Source organism: Lepisma saccharinum, chromosome 5, assembly GCF_977018435.1.
Source record: "Lepisma saccharinum chromosome 5, izLepSacc3.1, whole genome shotgun sequence".
In the NCBI taxonomy this organism is placed as follows: domain Eukaryota; kingdom Metazoa; phylum Arthropoda; class Insecta; order Zygentoma; family Lepismatidae; genus Lepisma; species Lepisma saccharinum.
In genome coordinates this window covers 32,203,185-32,215,187 of record NC_139233.1, presented here as the reverse complement: position 1 = coordinate 32,215,187, position 12,003 = coordinate 32,203,185, and the positions used below count along the sequence as shown (strand labels likewise).

Genomic DNA, 12,003 nt, shown 5'->3' with positions numbered 1-12,003 from the left:
CCTTCTCTTTGTACTTTTCCGTAGGCAAATTTCTCCTAAGAATTCCCTCGTTGTCGAAGTACGAAGATTTGGCCTGGGTCTTCACCTTTTCCTTGTACTTCTTCGTTCCTTCCACCTCCTCATTCCTTGTAACCCTCGCTACGTCAGCAAGAAACTTGTCTTTCATTTGCTCGGAAATGAGGGAGGCTGTGTCCAGAAGCCTACGTGGCTCCTCAGAATTGTATTCTTCATTTCCCTCAGTGGCAGAGAATGGCAACAATGAAGAATCTTCCATATCTTTACTTCCAGAGAGACGAACCATGGGCAGTTTTGTGTTCCGAAGCAATTTTTTCCTCTGTTTCTTTCTCATTTGCTTCGCACTATCTGCAGTACACAAACCGCTGAAATCTGCAACTGATTTCTGCACAGTGTCAGTCGAACATTCGACACGGTCAATCATGTCCTCAGTTTCGGGGTGTGGTTTGCAATTTCCCATCGTCGCGGTTGCTTCAGCAACAGTTTCATTTCTTTCCATCGTCGCAGTCATCGTCGCGGTTAGCCCAGCTCCAGCTTCCACAGTCGACGTCCTCCCCTGCTGCGAGAACGGAAGCCTCTTTCCCACTTCCCTCTTCTCCGCAGAAAATAAATGAATGACGTTACTGTTCTCAAAACTGTAGCCTCCCTGCTTCAAATGTAGCGATATGCCGGCCTTCCTTATGAACCCACGACCTGCGATAAATCCCGTGAAACAATTGTGCAGAACGACGAATTTATGCTTAAATTTCATCCCATTCAAATGTACTGTAAGATACATTTCCCCACATGATTGTACAGAGCCTACTGCCAAAGAAATACTAATACGTTTATTGTTAATCTTATTTCCTTGTTTTTCCAGTTCTCTTGCGATCTCAACAGACACGGTGCTCACAGACGCACCAGAATCCAAATATAGCGTGAAGTCCTTTCCCTGAACCTTACAGGTGACTAACGGTTTTTTGTCGCCAGAAGTGAAATTTCTGCAGTTACGTATTTTCCTACTCCTCCCCCTGTTTTGCTTTCCTTCTACGTGTGCAAGAACCGGAGTTATCTGTTCTGGTCTAACGGTATCTTCAGAGACGGCACAGGTGGCGCCCTTCTGCCGACCATCATACCCCCTTCTCCTCGTCGGTTCTTCTGCTCTCAACGGGGTTCCAAAATTCCCGGAAAGGCTCAAGCGGTTGAAAAGACCCGGGTTTATGGCACTCATTGATACTTCTGTTCCCACGCGGCCGAAAGGGTTTGTTGCCCCCGCGGCTACTAATTGCCTTGCGACACTCCCTGAAGTTGACGCTAGTGGTAAACTGCTATCTCTTAGCTCTGGACAATAGTACAGAGCTTCTGAATACAATCTCTTTTGAATGTCCATAGAATGGGTTTCCAAATCTTTTATTGTTGCGAATGTTCTGTTGTACAAGTGTGCTCTGAATTTAGGATGGGAAAATTTCAAAACGTGCTGGATGACCTCCTCTTCTGTCCCCCGTTTCTCCCTCATTGCGAAAAGCTTCCTGGTGTGTCGAATAAATGCAAGAAGAGACTGGTCTGGTGACTGGTAATTGTTCTGAATTATCCTTGCTATTTCCGAATCATAATCGACACTAAAGAATTCCTCAAGAAAAACCTTCTCGAATTCCCTAAAAGTGCCGAAAGGTCTCGAAAATCTGAACCAATCTGCAGCGATTTCCTTCAACGAAAGCGGCAAGATTCTATCTAAGAGAAAAGTATCCCCAATTTCCATGATTTCCTGATAATTGCGTAATTCATACAAATAATCGTGTGGACTTACATCGCCGACGTTTCCCTTAAAGATCGGAATGTTAATGTTGCTTTTTTCCAAGATTTTGCTCATTTTTTCCTCGCCGGTCCTTATCGAAGTTCCTTGTGTAACATTTAGAGAAAGTCTCTCAAGTTCCCCCACAATATCTTCCTCAGGCCTTCCTTCCAAGTTCGCATTGCCTAGCAACTTGCTAATGAGCTCCTTGTCTATTTGAATTGCCATTTTGTCTTCTATTACTTTCTTTCCACTTCGCAATAACATATGCCTTCAGTACTTCTCACAAAAAATATCCCGACTATGAGCCCCCAGTATGTAACGGTATATTTTGTGTTTTTAAGCTGATTCTCAGCAACATACACAATATACACAACCATACATTTTTGAATCCTTGTCCCGAGGTTCAAAACTTGCAGTACCTGAAGTTCTGTGGATGCTAGTTTAGGCAATAGACACGTACCTCTTCAAATTACAACTTAACGCCCATTTCCTTTTAGATATATATAGGTTTATTCATATTATATTTACAGAAGTTAATTCTTGGCCGTTATTCACAACATTACATTCCGGTGTACCCTGTCCCCCCTTCCCAAAGAGAGTGTGTAGACTCGCGTAGCCACTGGCTCCACGAGTAAAAAAAAAAATATAACCCTCAGTACCAAAAAAGGTGGCTGAAGGTATGTGTGCTGTGTACCCGGTTTCCCACATGAAATAAACTATTGGAATAATGTGAAAAGAGCAAGTGTGTGTACTAAAAGAAAGAGAGAAAGTTAAAGTATCCGCCTATTCATATTATCAAGAAAAGTCTTCGTTTCGCCCCATAGAGAAGAGACACCTCTTTACCTCGCCGTATTGCACCGAAACATCTGAGGCCGACTGCTGCCTTCCCTTCCTTTTATAGGCCTCGCTAATGACCTAAACCGTTACTGGAAAATTACCGCTCCCCCAACGGCCAAGAACTCAAACGTACAGGACATAGACATAGACATACACAATTTATAACATAAAAAGGATCCAGTAATGATCGCATCATTACAACACACACACACTTTTTGTCCTGGCACTATGGCCTTGTCTACAAGAAAAAAAAAGTAACCTGACCTTGCCCCCCGTTTTTGGCACCCAATCACCGCTTCTGTAGGAAAGTTACTATCTCTAGTAACGGAGATAAAGTTACTTCGCTCGAGAAGTAACGAAGTTATAGTAAATTTACAGTCAGTTTATTCTAGATATAACGAATGAAATAAAATTGAAATCCAGTGAAAAAAGCGAACGTCAGTATAACAAGAAAAAGTGGGTAGCACATCTGACTGCAAAGCAGGAGACTCTGGTTCGATTACCAGGACAGGTGGAAATTTTTCTGAAACATGTCCCTGTATAAAGTAAACAACTGGATTGATCGTTATTTTAAAACTTTCCTATTATTAGTTTACTTATTTGATTGCTATTGATAATTACCATCAACTTTTTCTATTATTTATTACTATTATCATTTCTACTAAGTGCGGTTTTTAAAATAAAAACAGTTCATGTATGGCAACATTCTTTTCCTAATACTTTTGCATATTTTGTGAATGATTAAAGAATATTAATGACCATCTACAATTTTTATTTTAGTATCCGATGTGCTATCTGGTGAGACATTTTTAAACTAGCCTCAATGAGAAATATTTTTTTCACAAATGCACAAGATCTTAAGACTAGAAAATCTATACTATTCTTACATTCTAGCATCGAGTTCTTTCACAAGAAGACAAAGTTTGTAAAGTTCCATGTAATTCTTATGTGAAGATTCTAAAAAGTGGAAATTCAATTTACATATTTTCACCACAAAAATGTTCAATTTGTTGATTTATTGTTTTCCTTTATCTTTAGCTTGGTCAAGTTCTTGTTTGGCTGAATAAAGTAGGAACGAAAGAACCCTCAAAAACAAATAAAATAATAAATTGACAATGCACGTGTTGCAAAGTACAATAGCAATTTGTGAAAATTATATTTAAAATTAAACAGTATAGATCAACAGTAAAACAGTGAACTATTGGGAAAGATATTATTGTGATTTGAATGTTTCTATAGTTATTTCTAACAATAACAACAAGAGTGTATTTCCATGTGAATATATGTACTTCTTGATCACACCGCACACTGGATCATTGTCGCATTATAATATTTAATTGGCGTTTCTCCTTTAGATGCGAAGTTCCTTCTTCGATTCTTGCGTGTGAAGAAGTTCAGCTTGCCGATGGCGCAGCAGACGCTCATCCGTTATTTGGAGTTGAGGAGGACCTTCGCCTACCTGACATTCCACCTGGACTACAAGGAGCCGAATGTGTTCGAGCTCATTGAGAGTGGGTAAGTGAAGAAGCGATCGCACATCTCTGAGGTGGCGAGTTAAATTATCTCCTTAAACAATCTGGAAATGTCGTGAGGAATTGTACAGGACTTGGATATAAAGTTTTCTAGAAATGATTCTAAAGCACAAGGTCATGGTCAGATCCTTCTGTGTCAATTGTAACACGGGTAACAATCGCTGCTGTGCTGCTCTCGTGAGGCATTTTCGTAAACTACTCAAACTGTGGAACGGAAAAGTCAGTTGCGAGTGACTCATGTAGAGTTGTTGCCAGTGGCGCAACCACGGGGGGGGGGGGAATTACAGCCCAGAACTACAAATTTTATGCAAATAAAAATACTTTTCGTAAAATTTTCTTGCTCGCAATAGCTGCTTTTCTTAGTCTTATCAAGTTCAGAACCGTAGCTAGGGGACGGCGGACGATCTAAATGATAGAAAAGTTGTAAAATTTAATGATTGATTTGTGTTTTTTAAAACTCTACTTTATGCACAGAAAGGCTAATTGAGACTGGACCTATAGCTTAAAGTGGGTTCCGAGCCCTATTAAATTAATATTGATTTCAGCCTGCAAAATAATTGGATCCAAAAAAATTCATCCTCGCTTCGCTCGCAATTTAAATTTATTCGCTGTAATGCATTGGAAATGACCAAACAGAGAAATAACACTTGTCTTAATTGATTTTGTTTTAAATGCATGAACAATTGTTTTGAGGAAAGGGAGCGTGCACATTTCAGAGACAAGTTATGTAATTTTTGCTGTTGGTTTATTGTGAGATGGATGAATTGGTTGTGTAATGTATTTAAATAATATATGCTGTATATAATATTTATTAAAGAAACTTTGAATACGTACACAATTTAGTGTCCACGGCTTGGGCATGGATGTTTGCGAGTATCCATTCATCATTCTCATCATGCCATCACTCATCCCCATCTTCGAAAATTAGCCAAAAGTGGCACAAGAAGCGAAGTAAAATAAAGCAAATCAATAATAATAATGTTATAATAACATTATAAGTAACATTATTTTTATTAACATTATTATAATTAAAATTATTATTATTACGTTTATCCTGGTACTTGCCCACCCCAGACAAAAATTCGTGGTTGAGCCTCTGCCTTGTTGCCCACGTTGTGATTACTGCGGATATTACTGGGAAACTTTCAAAATTTCAACATGTGAGTAAAATCCTAAAGGTCTCTTTTATTTTTTTATAGTGGTTTCTCGATGTCGTTTGATCAAGGTTTTTATATATCATTGCAATATCCAATATTTGATGTACCGGGTGTCCAGAATTAAAGCTACCCAACTCAGAGACCTCTGTAGCCTGTTTGAGGCATCGTAGAACTCTGAAATTTGGCGAATCCACTATGCAGACCATGGGAAAGAGGATGGCGATATAAATAAAATAGTTCAATTTTCCGGCACCAGGTTGAAATGTGGCGCTGTACTTCCATGGTGTGTTGTAATAATGACGTAAACTGCTCCAATTGGTTATGGATTTGCCTTTACCTTGCAATCTTGCAATAAACGAGAGATTATTTTCTCGCAACTTCCAGCCACTAACAAATGTCTTTCTAATTAATAACTCAGCTAAATCACTTAACGTGAGTGCTGAACAAAAGTTCGGAAGTGATCACCATGCAATTAAATATGCATGCATTGCTGGTGAAGTTGTTTTATCAGAACGGTAGTAATATTGTACTGGCAGAAACCAACAATAAAGATTTGTAACTGACTTATGTTTTTCAATATTTAATATTACAGCGCCACATATCAATCTGGTGGCGGAAAATTGAACTATTTTTTTTATCGCCATCCTCTTTCCCATGATCTGCAGAGTGGATTCACCAAATTTCAGAGTTCTACGATGCCTCAAACAGAGTACAGAGGGCTCTGAGTTGGGTAACTTTAATTCTGGCCACCCGGTATTTATTAAGACAGTTATGATAAATGTATGGTGTCGTGGTAGTAGCTGGAAGCCAGCAAACAATGTGGCGTCAGGTTTGGGCAAATATAACACTTTTAATTGGGGCAGTTGTAACACTGTTACATTTGCCCCTTTGTGCATTTCCCATTTAAAATATTCGCTTGTATTGTAATATGAAACATAGTACAAACATCCTGAAATATTACATTCTGTTTGTTTCAAAATGGTGAGACAGAAATGATCAATCGAACGAGTTTTTTTCATAAAATGGGCTATAAACTACACAATGGAGAGGGAGACCCAGTTAACTGAGTACATAAAAGTCATATGGACTTACTCCAAAAGACGTCGGACAGTTTACCAATGTGCAAAATCAAATCAGTGTAAATTTCCTGAGTCCCAGGGAGATTGTCAAATGGCTGTTGCAGACTTGTGTACCGTATTTACTCGTATAAAGATAAATCCCAGTTTACAATAAGGACTCCATAGTCAACATCCTTAGCGCGTGCTGTGAATTTTAATAAAGACAATGTTGATAAGTTTTTAAAAATTTATCTAAGGTTTTGGAGCAACGTAGTTCGAACCTCAGGACATATACAATGTCGATGAAACGGAGATATCAACAGCCCCTAAGCCTAACAAGATGGTCGCATTAAAGGAAAACAAACAGGTTGGAGGAATTAATTGATTGATTGCTTGAGATGGTGTTTAAAGTGGGATCCGAACCACTATGAGCCTCCACCGGGTATCGAACCCGGAACCCCTTGTTTACGAGGTAAATTGGTTGATTTGGTCACTTTATGCACAGTTAGGCTAATCGGGACTGGACCTACAGTTTAAAGTGGGATCCGAACTACTATGAGCCTCCACCGGGTATCAAACCCGGGACCCCTTGATTCCAAGGTGACGACGCCATCTGGTAGGCAAGGTGAAATTAATTGTCATGAGAGATTTCCGTTGGTAAAGACGTGCTTAGCGGTTAGTGACAAAAATATTTTGTATTTCTGTAAAATTAGGTCCTACATTTGCCCTTATAGTGTGTTACATTTGCCCCCGAGAAAGGGTCAATTGTAACATTTGTCACACATATTTAAAATATTAATAATGTCTAGCATATTGAAATTGCTGGGATCCTAACTGCATAATATAAATAACAACATATTGAAGTGTTCCAATACTAATTTTGAAGCTCCAAATGTCAATACTTTGAGAGAGAAAGCACAATTTGTCAAAAATATTACAATTGACCCCGCTCTCCCCTACAGTACTAAGTCGTATTCACTATAATTTTTAATTTTTTAATGAACACTACATGTTTAATGCATATATAGATAAGTATATTCCAGATTATCATTTTTTTATCTGAAACGGGTGGGGTTCAATGAAATTCGGATCAACTACTTTTTAGTGTATAATGAAAATTCAGACATAAGAATGGTGCGTGTGTGTATGTTCAAGAACAATCGAAAGATAAAACAAGGTTAAATGCACAACATCCTTGCCCCCTGCCGCAGCCCGGCAGGAGGACAAAATCCGAAACGAGACCAAGTCAGTGCAGATTCTAACTTGGCTTTCTTGTTGCAGATACTTATTCCCATTGCCAAAGAGGGATGAATATGGAAGAAAAGTTGTGATAGCCAGACCAGGTAAGCTTCGTTTCATGTGTGTCTAGACTTTTTGGAGTTTTGTCATGGAAGCGTAATGTGTAGAGCCATATATTTATGGCGTACAAAAGAACAATATTTCGTTACAAAAACTGGGCACATTTCGGGTTCAAAAGCGGTATATAAACTGGCATTTCTTGTAATAGTACATTTATGTAGCAATCAGAGTATTACGTTTATTACTATGTAAAGGAGTAAATTTTTGCTTCTTAAATAGGCACAACAGAATTAATCAATATTCCGTGAATTCCATAACTCCCAGGATAATTCAGACTTAATGAAGTGTTGCGTCGGTATATGAACTCTACATTTCTCACCTCATTTCGCATCATTTGGCGACAAAACATGGTAAGAAAATGCACCTCATACCCTTAAAAAACATGAAAAATGAACATTATAGTGGGTTATTTCACATTTCGTGTATGTCAAAAACAAAATATCCATGCCTCTAGTGTATGATTGAAAACCCGCACGCAGGGGCAGGTAGCCCCTGGTTGCGCCATAGATGCGAGAATCTGGTGAAAACCCGTCACGTTCTATCGTTTAATCCAAGGAATAAATGGCTTTATGAGTTTTCAAAACTCCAAAGATAACATTATTATGCGAGACGTTACACAATACCAACTTGATGTATGACTAAAATTCCTCCCGACATCCAACGATTCTTCTTGAACGAGGTTTAGAAAAGTTGATAACAAACAATAACTATCCGTTTCAGTGTAGGCTACAGGTATTAACAGAATGAAATGTGAAAAAATTAAAATACTGCCTCAGTAGCTACTTGATATTAACACTAATGTACTCGTAATACTACTGCCAGGAAACACTCGTTACACAGATGTACGAGGGTAAGTCAAAAATTATCTACACTTTTACCGCAACCTTTCTCAGGTTGGCCACACTGCCTTCAGCGCTTGTGTGCTATAAGGTTGTACTTTTGTGGTCATGTGGCCGAGGTTTGATCTTAATCGCTCCATTTTTCTTTCTTTTATTACAGATAAAACATGGCCGCTACACTGGCAGTGTGCACCAGGGAAGATCAGCGATCAGTGATCCTATTTCTCTGGTCTAAAGATGTGTCAGGGGTTGAAGTTCATCACAGCCTTTCAATACAATACAGGGACAGCGCTTTACCACGTGGAACACCGATGGGAAGATTCAACAAGCTTGAGATATTATTCTGATGAACCGATGGTCACCCATCATTTAAAGAGATTATTCTGACATCATCAGATGTACTGAAAGCCTGACATGAATTTCAGTCCCTGACACACCTTCAGACCAGATAAATCGGATCACTGATCGCCGTCCTTCCTTGGTGCACACTGCCAGTGGACCGGCCATGTTTAATCTGTAACAAAAGGAAGAACAATGGAGTGATTAAAATCAAACCTCGGCCACATGACCACGAAAGTACTACCTTATAGCACACAAGCGCTGAAGGCAGTGTGACCAACCTGAGAAAAGTTGTGGCAAAAGTGTAGATAATTTTTGACTTACCCTCGTAATATATGATATATTGTAAAGGATATTATAAGCAGAACATTAAAATAAAATCACTAACATTCTTACATAACAGCTGATTTTACAGTTACTTCTGTTTTATCTATTTTCAGAAATTTTCGATCCATACAGGTACAACCATGTGGATATGTCAAAAATCCACATGTTAACATACGAAACACTCCTTGAAGATGAAGAGAATCAAGTGCTAGGCTTCGTCCATGTCGGCGATATTAAGAACTGTGTCGTCGCTCAAATCACTATCTGGTCACCTTCAGAATTATCCCACTGCATCAGAAAAGGAGAGGTAATGTAATAATAGTAATAGTTTTTGTTACAGAAGTCTCAAAATATAGAATTCGTTTTCTACATAATAAAAAAAAAATTGCATTTAATACGGAATTGTACGTACATTATATCGTTGAAGTTTGCTTACATACACAAGATGAAACAAATCAACCTACCTTGCATTTATAAATAGAGTTCTTTGGTACACAATAATTTGCCTATTGTTTATTAATTTTTCATTGTCTACCTATCCCCACACTTCAACAGATTTTAAAGAGACCTGGTCTTCCAAATAATTTATTTTCTTTTCTCCTGATTCTTCTTTTTGCTCCACAACCCTTAACTCAAAGTCATATCAGGCCCCCAAATATAGTTTCTCCCCTCTCCCGATTCTGCGCCTTCATTCACTATCCCCTGACTTCCATTCTTCTCAGGTCCTCCTATTCTTTACGCCTTCACCCCTAAGCACTTCACTTCCAGTCTTCTCAAGTCCTCATCTTCTCACAATCTTGCGTCTTCCTCCGTCAGCCTGTGACTCCAGGTATTCTAAAGTCCTCCTCTTCTACAGATCCTGCGCCTTCCTCCGTGAGTAATTGACTTCTAGTCTTCTCTAGATCTTGCGTCTTCCTGCGTGAGCCTTTCACTCCTGGTATTCTCAAGTCCTCCTCTCCCGATCGTACGCCATCCTCCGTAAGTCCTTGACTTCTAGTCTCTCAGGTCTTCCACTTCTCATGATCTTTCATCTTCCTCCATGAGCCTTTGATTCCAAGTATTCTCAAGTCATCGTCTACAGATCCTGCGCCTTCCCCCGCAAGTCCTTGACGTCTAGTCTTCTCAGGCCCTCCTCTTCTCACGATCTTGCGTCTTCCTCCACGAGTCTTTCACTCCAGGTATTCTAAAGTCCTCTTCTTCCACAGATGCTGCGCCTTCCTCCCTAACCCCTTGGCTTCTAGTCTTCTCAGGTCCTCCACTTCTCACGATCTTGCGTCTTCCTCCGTGAGCCCTTGACTCCGGGTATTCTCAAGTCCTCCTCTTTTTCCAATCGTTCGCCTTCCTTCGTAAGTCCTTGACTTCTAGTCTTCTCAGGCCCTCCTCTTCTCATGATCTTGCGTCTTCCTGCGTGAGCCTTTGACTCCAGGTATTCTCAAGCCCTCCTCTTCTACAGATGCTGCGCCTTCCTCCATAAGCCTTGACTTCTAGTGTTATCAGGTTCTTTTCTGACGATCTTGCGTCTTCCTCCGTGAGCCCTTGACTCCAGGTATTCTCAAATCCTCCTGTTCTACAGATCCAGCGCCTTCCTCCGTAAGCCTTGACTTCTAGTGTTCTCTGGTTCTTTTCTCACGATATTGCGTCTTCCTCCGAGAACCCTTGACTCCATGTATTCTTAAATCCTCCTGTTCTACAGATCCAGCGCCTTCCTCCGTAGGTCCTTGACTTCTGGTCTTCTCAGGTCGTCCTCTTCTCCCGATCCTGTGCGTTCCTTCTTCAACCCTTTACTTCTAGTATTCTCAGGTCCTCCTCTAAAATGTTTTCCATCGTGTGTGTGGCCTTCCATGATTTTCTCTTCCTTCTGCTAAATGTATCCTGGTTTATGCCAGTGACAATACCTGGACTATCACATAGCATGTTCAATTCTATATTATTCCCGACCCTCCATGTACCTTTTTTACATATTGGTACAAGCATTGTCCATAATTTTTTCTTGGCTCAGACTGGTAACATTTTTTCACAATTTGTCCGTAATCAACATGTCTGATTATTAAGTTACACTTTATCTTATAAATGGTTTAGAGATGCGTATTTGCGATCTGGATCGAACTTTCAACGGATATGAGATTTCGTACAAATCTAGTGCGCTAACCGACTCCACTTCATTTGGAGACTAAATTGTGAAATTTAGCTCTTCTTCTTACTCCACCTATTCACTGATCTTAAGTTTGTGTTGAAAAAGTAGTTGTTTGTTAATCATTTTCCCACAATGCGGTCTAGAAAAAACTATAATTTCGGAACTGTTGTAAACAGTAACTTGTGCATGAATTTTGAAAGAACGAGAATTCTGGCAATATCAATTCTCTATTTTTCATTGATTAAAGTTACCGGACTTCAGACACTTCGGGTACGGGCCGTATGGTACACCACCAACCCCACAGATTATATATAAGTTAAACCAGTTAAACCCTTCCACCGGCTCGCCAGGTTTCAACAGTTCATGTTATTTCAAAACTTCAGTAAACTAATATTGTTATGGATAATAGTTTATAAAGCATCCGTCAGATGGCAGAATTGGTTGAACAACCAGCGCCATCTCTTATTCTTTCAGTGATGCACGTTCACTTGTAGCTTTCACGAAACAGGTATGTACTGCGAAGCGAGAGTGGTCAATTAATAGCATTAATTAGTTGTAGTGTGAAGTCTTTTTTTTTTTCCAGAGAAAGTGAAATTACTCTGCAGCATGAAATAAAAACTTCTTGTCTTGAA

The 12,003-nt window shown here is 39.5% G+C and overlaps 2 protein-coding genes across 4 annotated transcripts in view; one reads left to right on the top strand and one right to left on the bottom strand.

Annotated features, from left to right (window-relative positions):
* Window positions 1-12,003, bottom strand: part of LOC145987750 (palmitoyltransferase ZDHHC3) — a 150,134-nt gene that overhangs the window by 113,218 nt on the left and 24,913 nt on the right. The window lies entirely within an intron of this gene.
* LOC145987749 (clavesin-2-like) overlaps window positions 1-12,003 on the top strand; it is a 71,245-nt gene that overhangs the window by 38,356 nt on the left and 20,886 nt on the right. Inside the window, exons 3-5 of the mRNA XM_083122413.1 lie at window positions 3,982-4,141; window positions 7,655-7,716; window positions 9,351-9,544. Of these exons, the coding sequence (XP_082978539.1) occupies window positions 3,982-4,141; window positions 7,655-7,716; window positions 9,351-9,544 (416 nt within the window). The remainder of the gene's footprint in view (window positions 1-3,981; window positions 4,142-7,654; window positions 7,717-9,350; window positions 9,545-12,003) is intronic.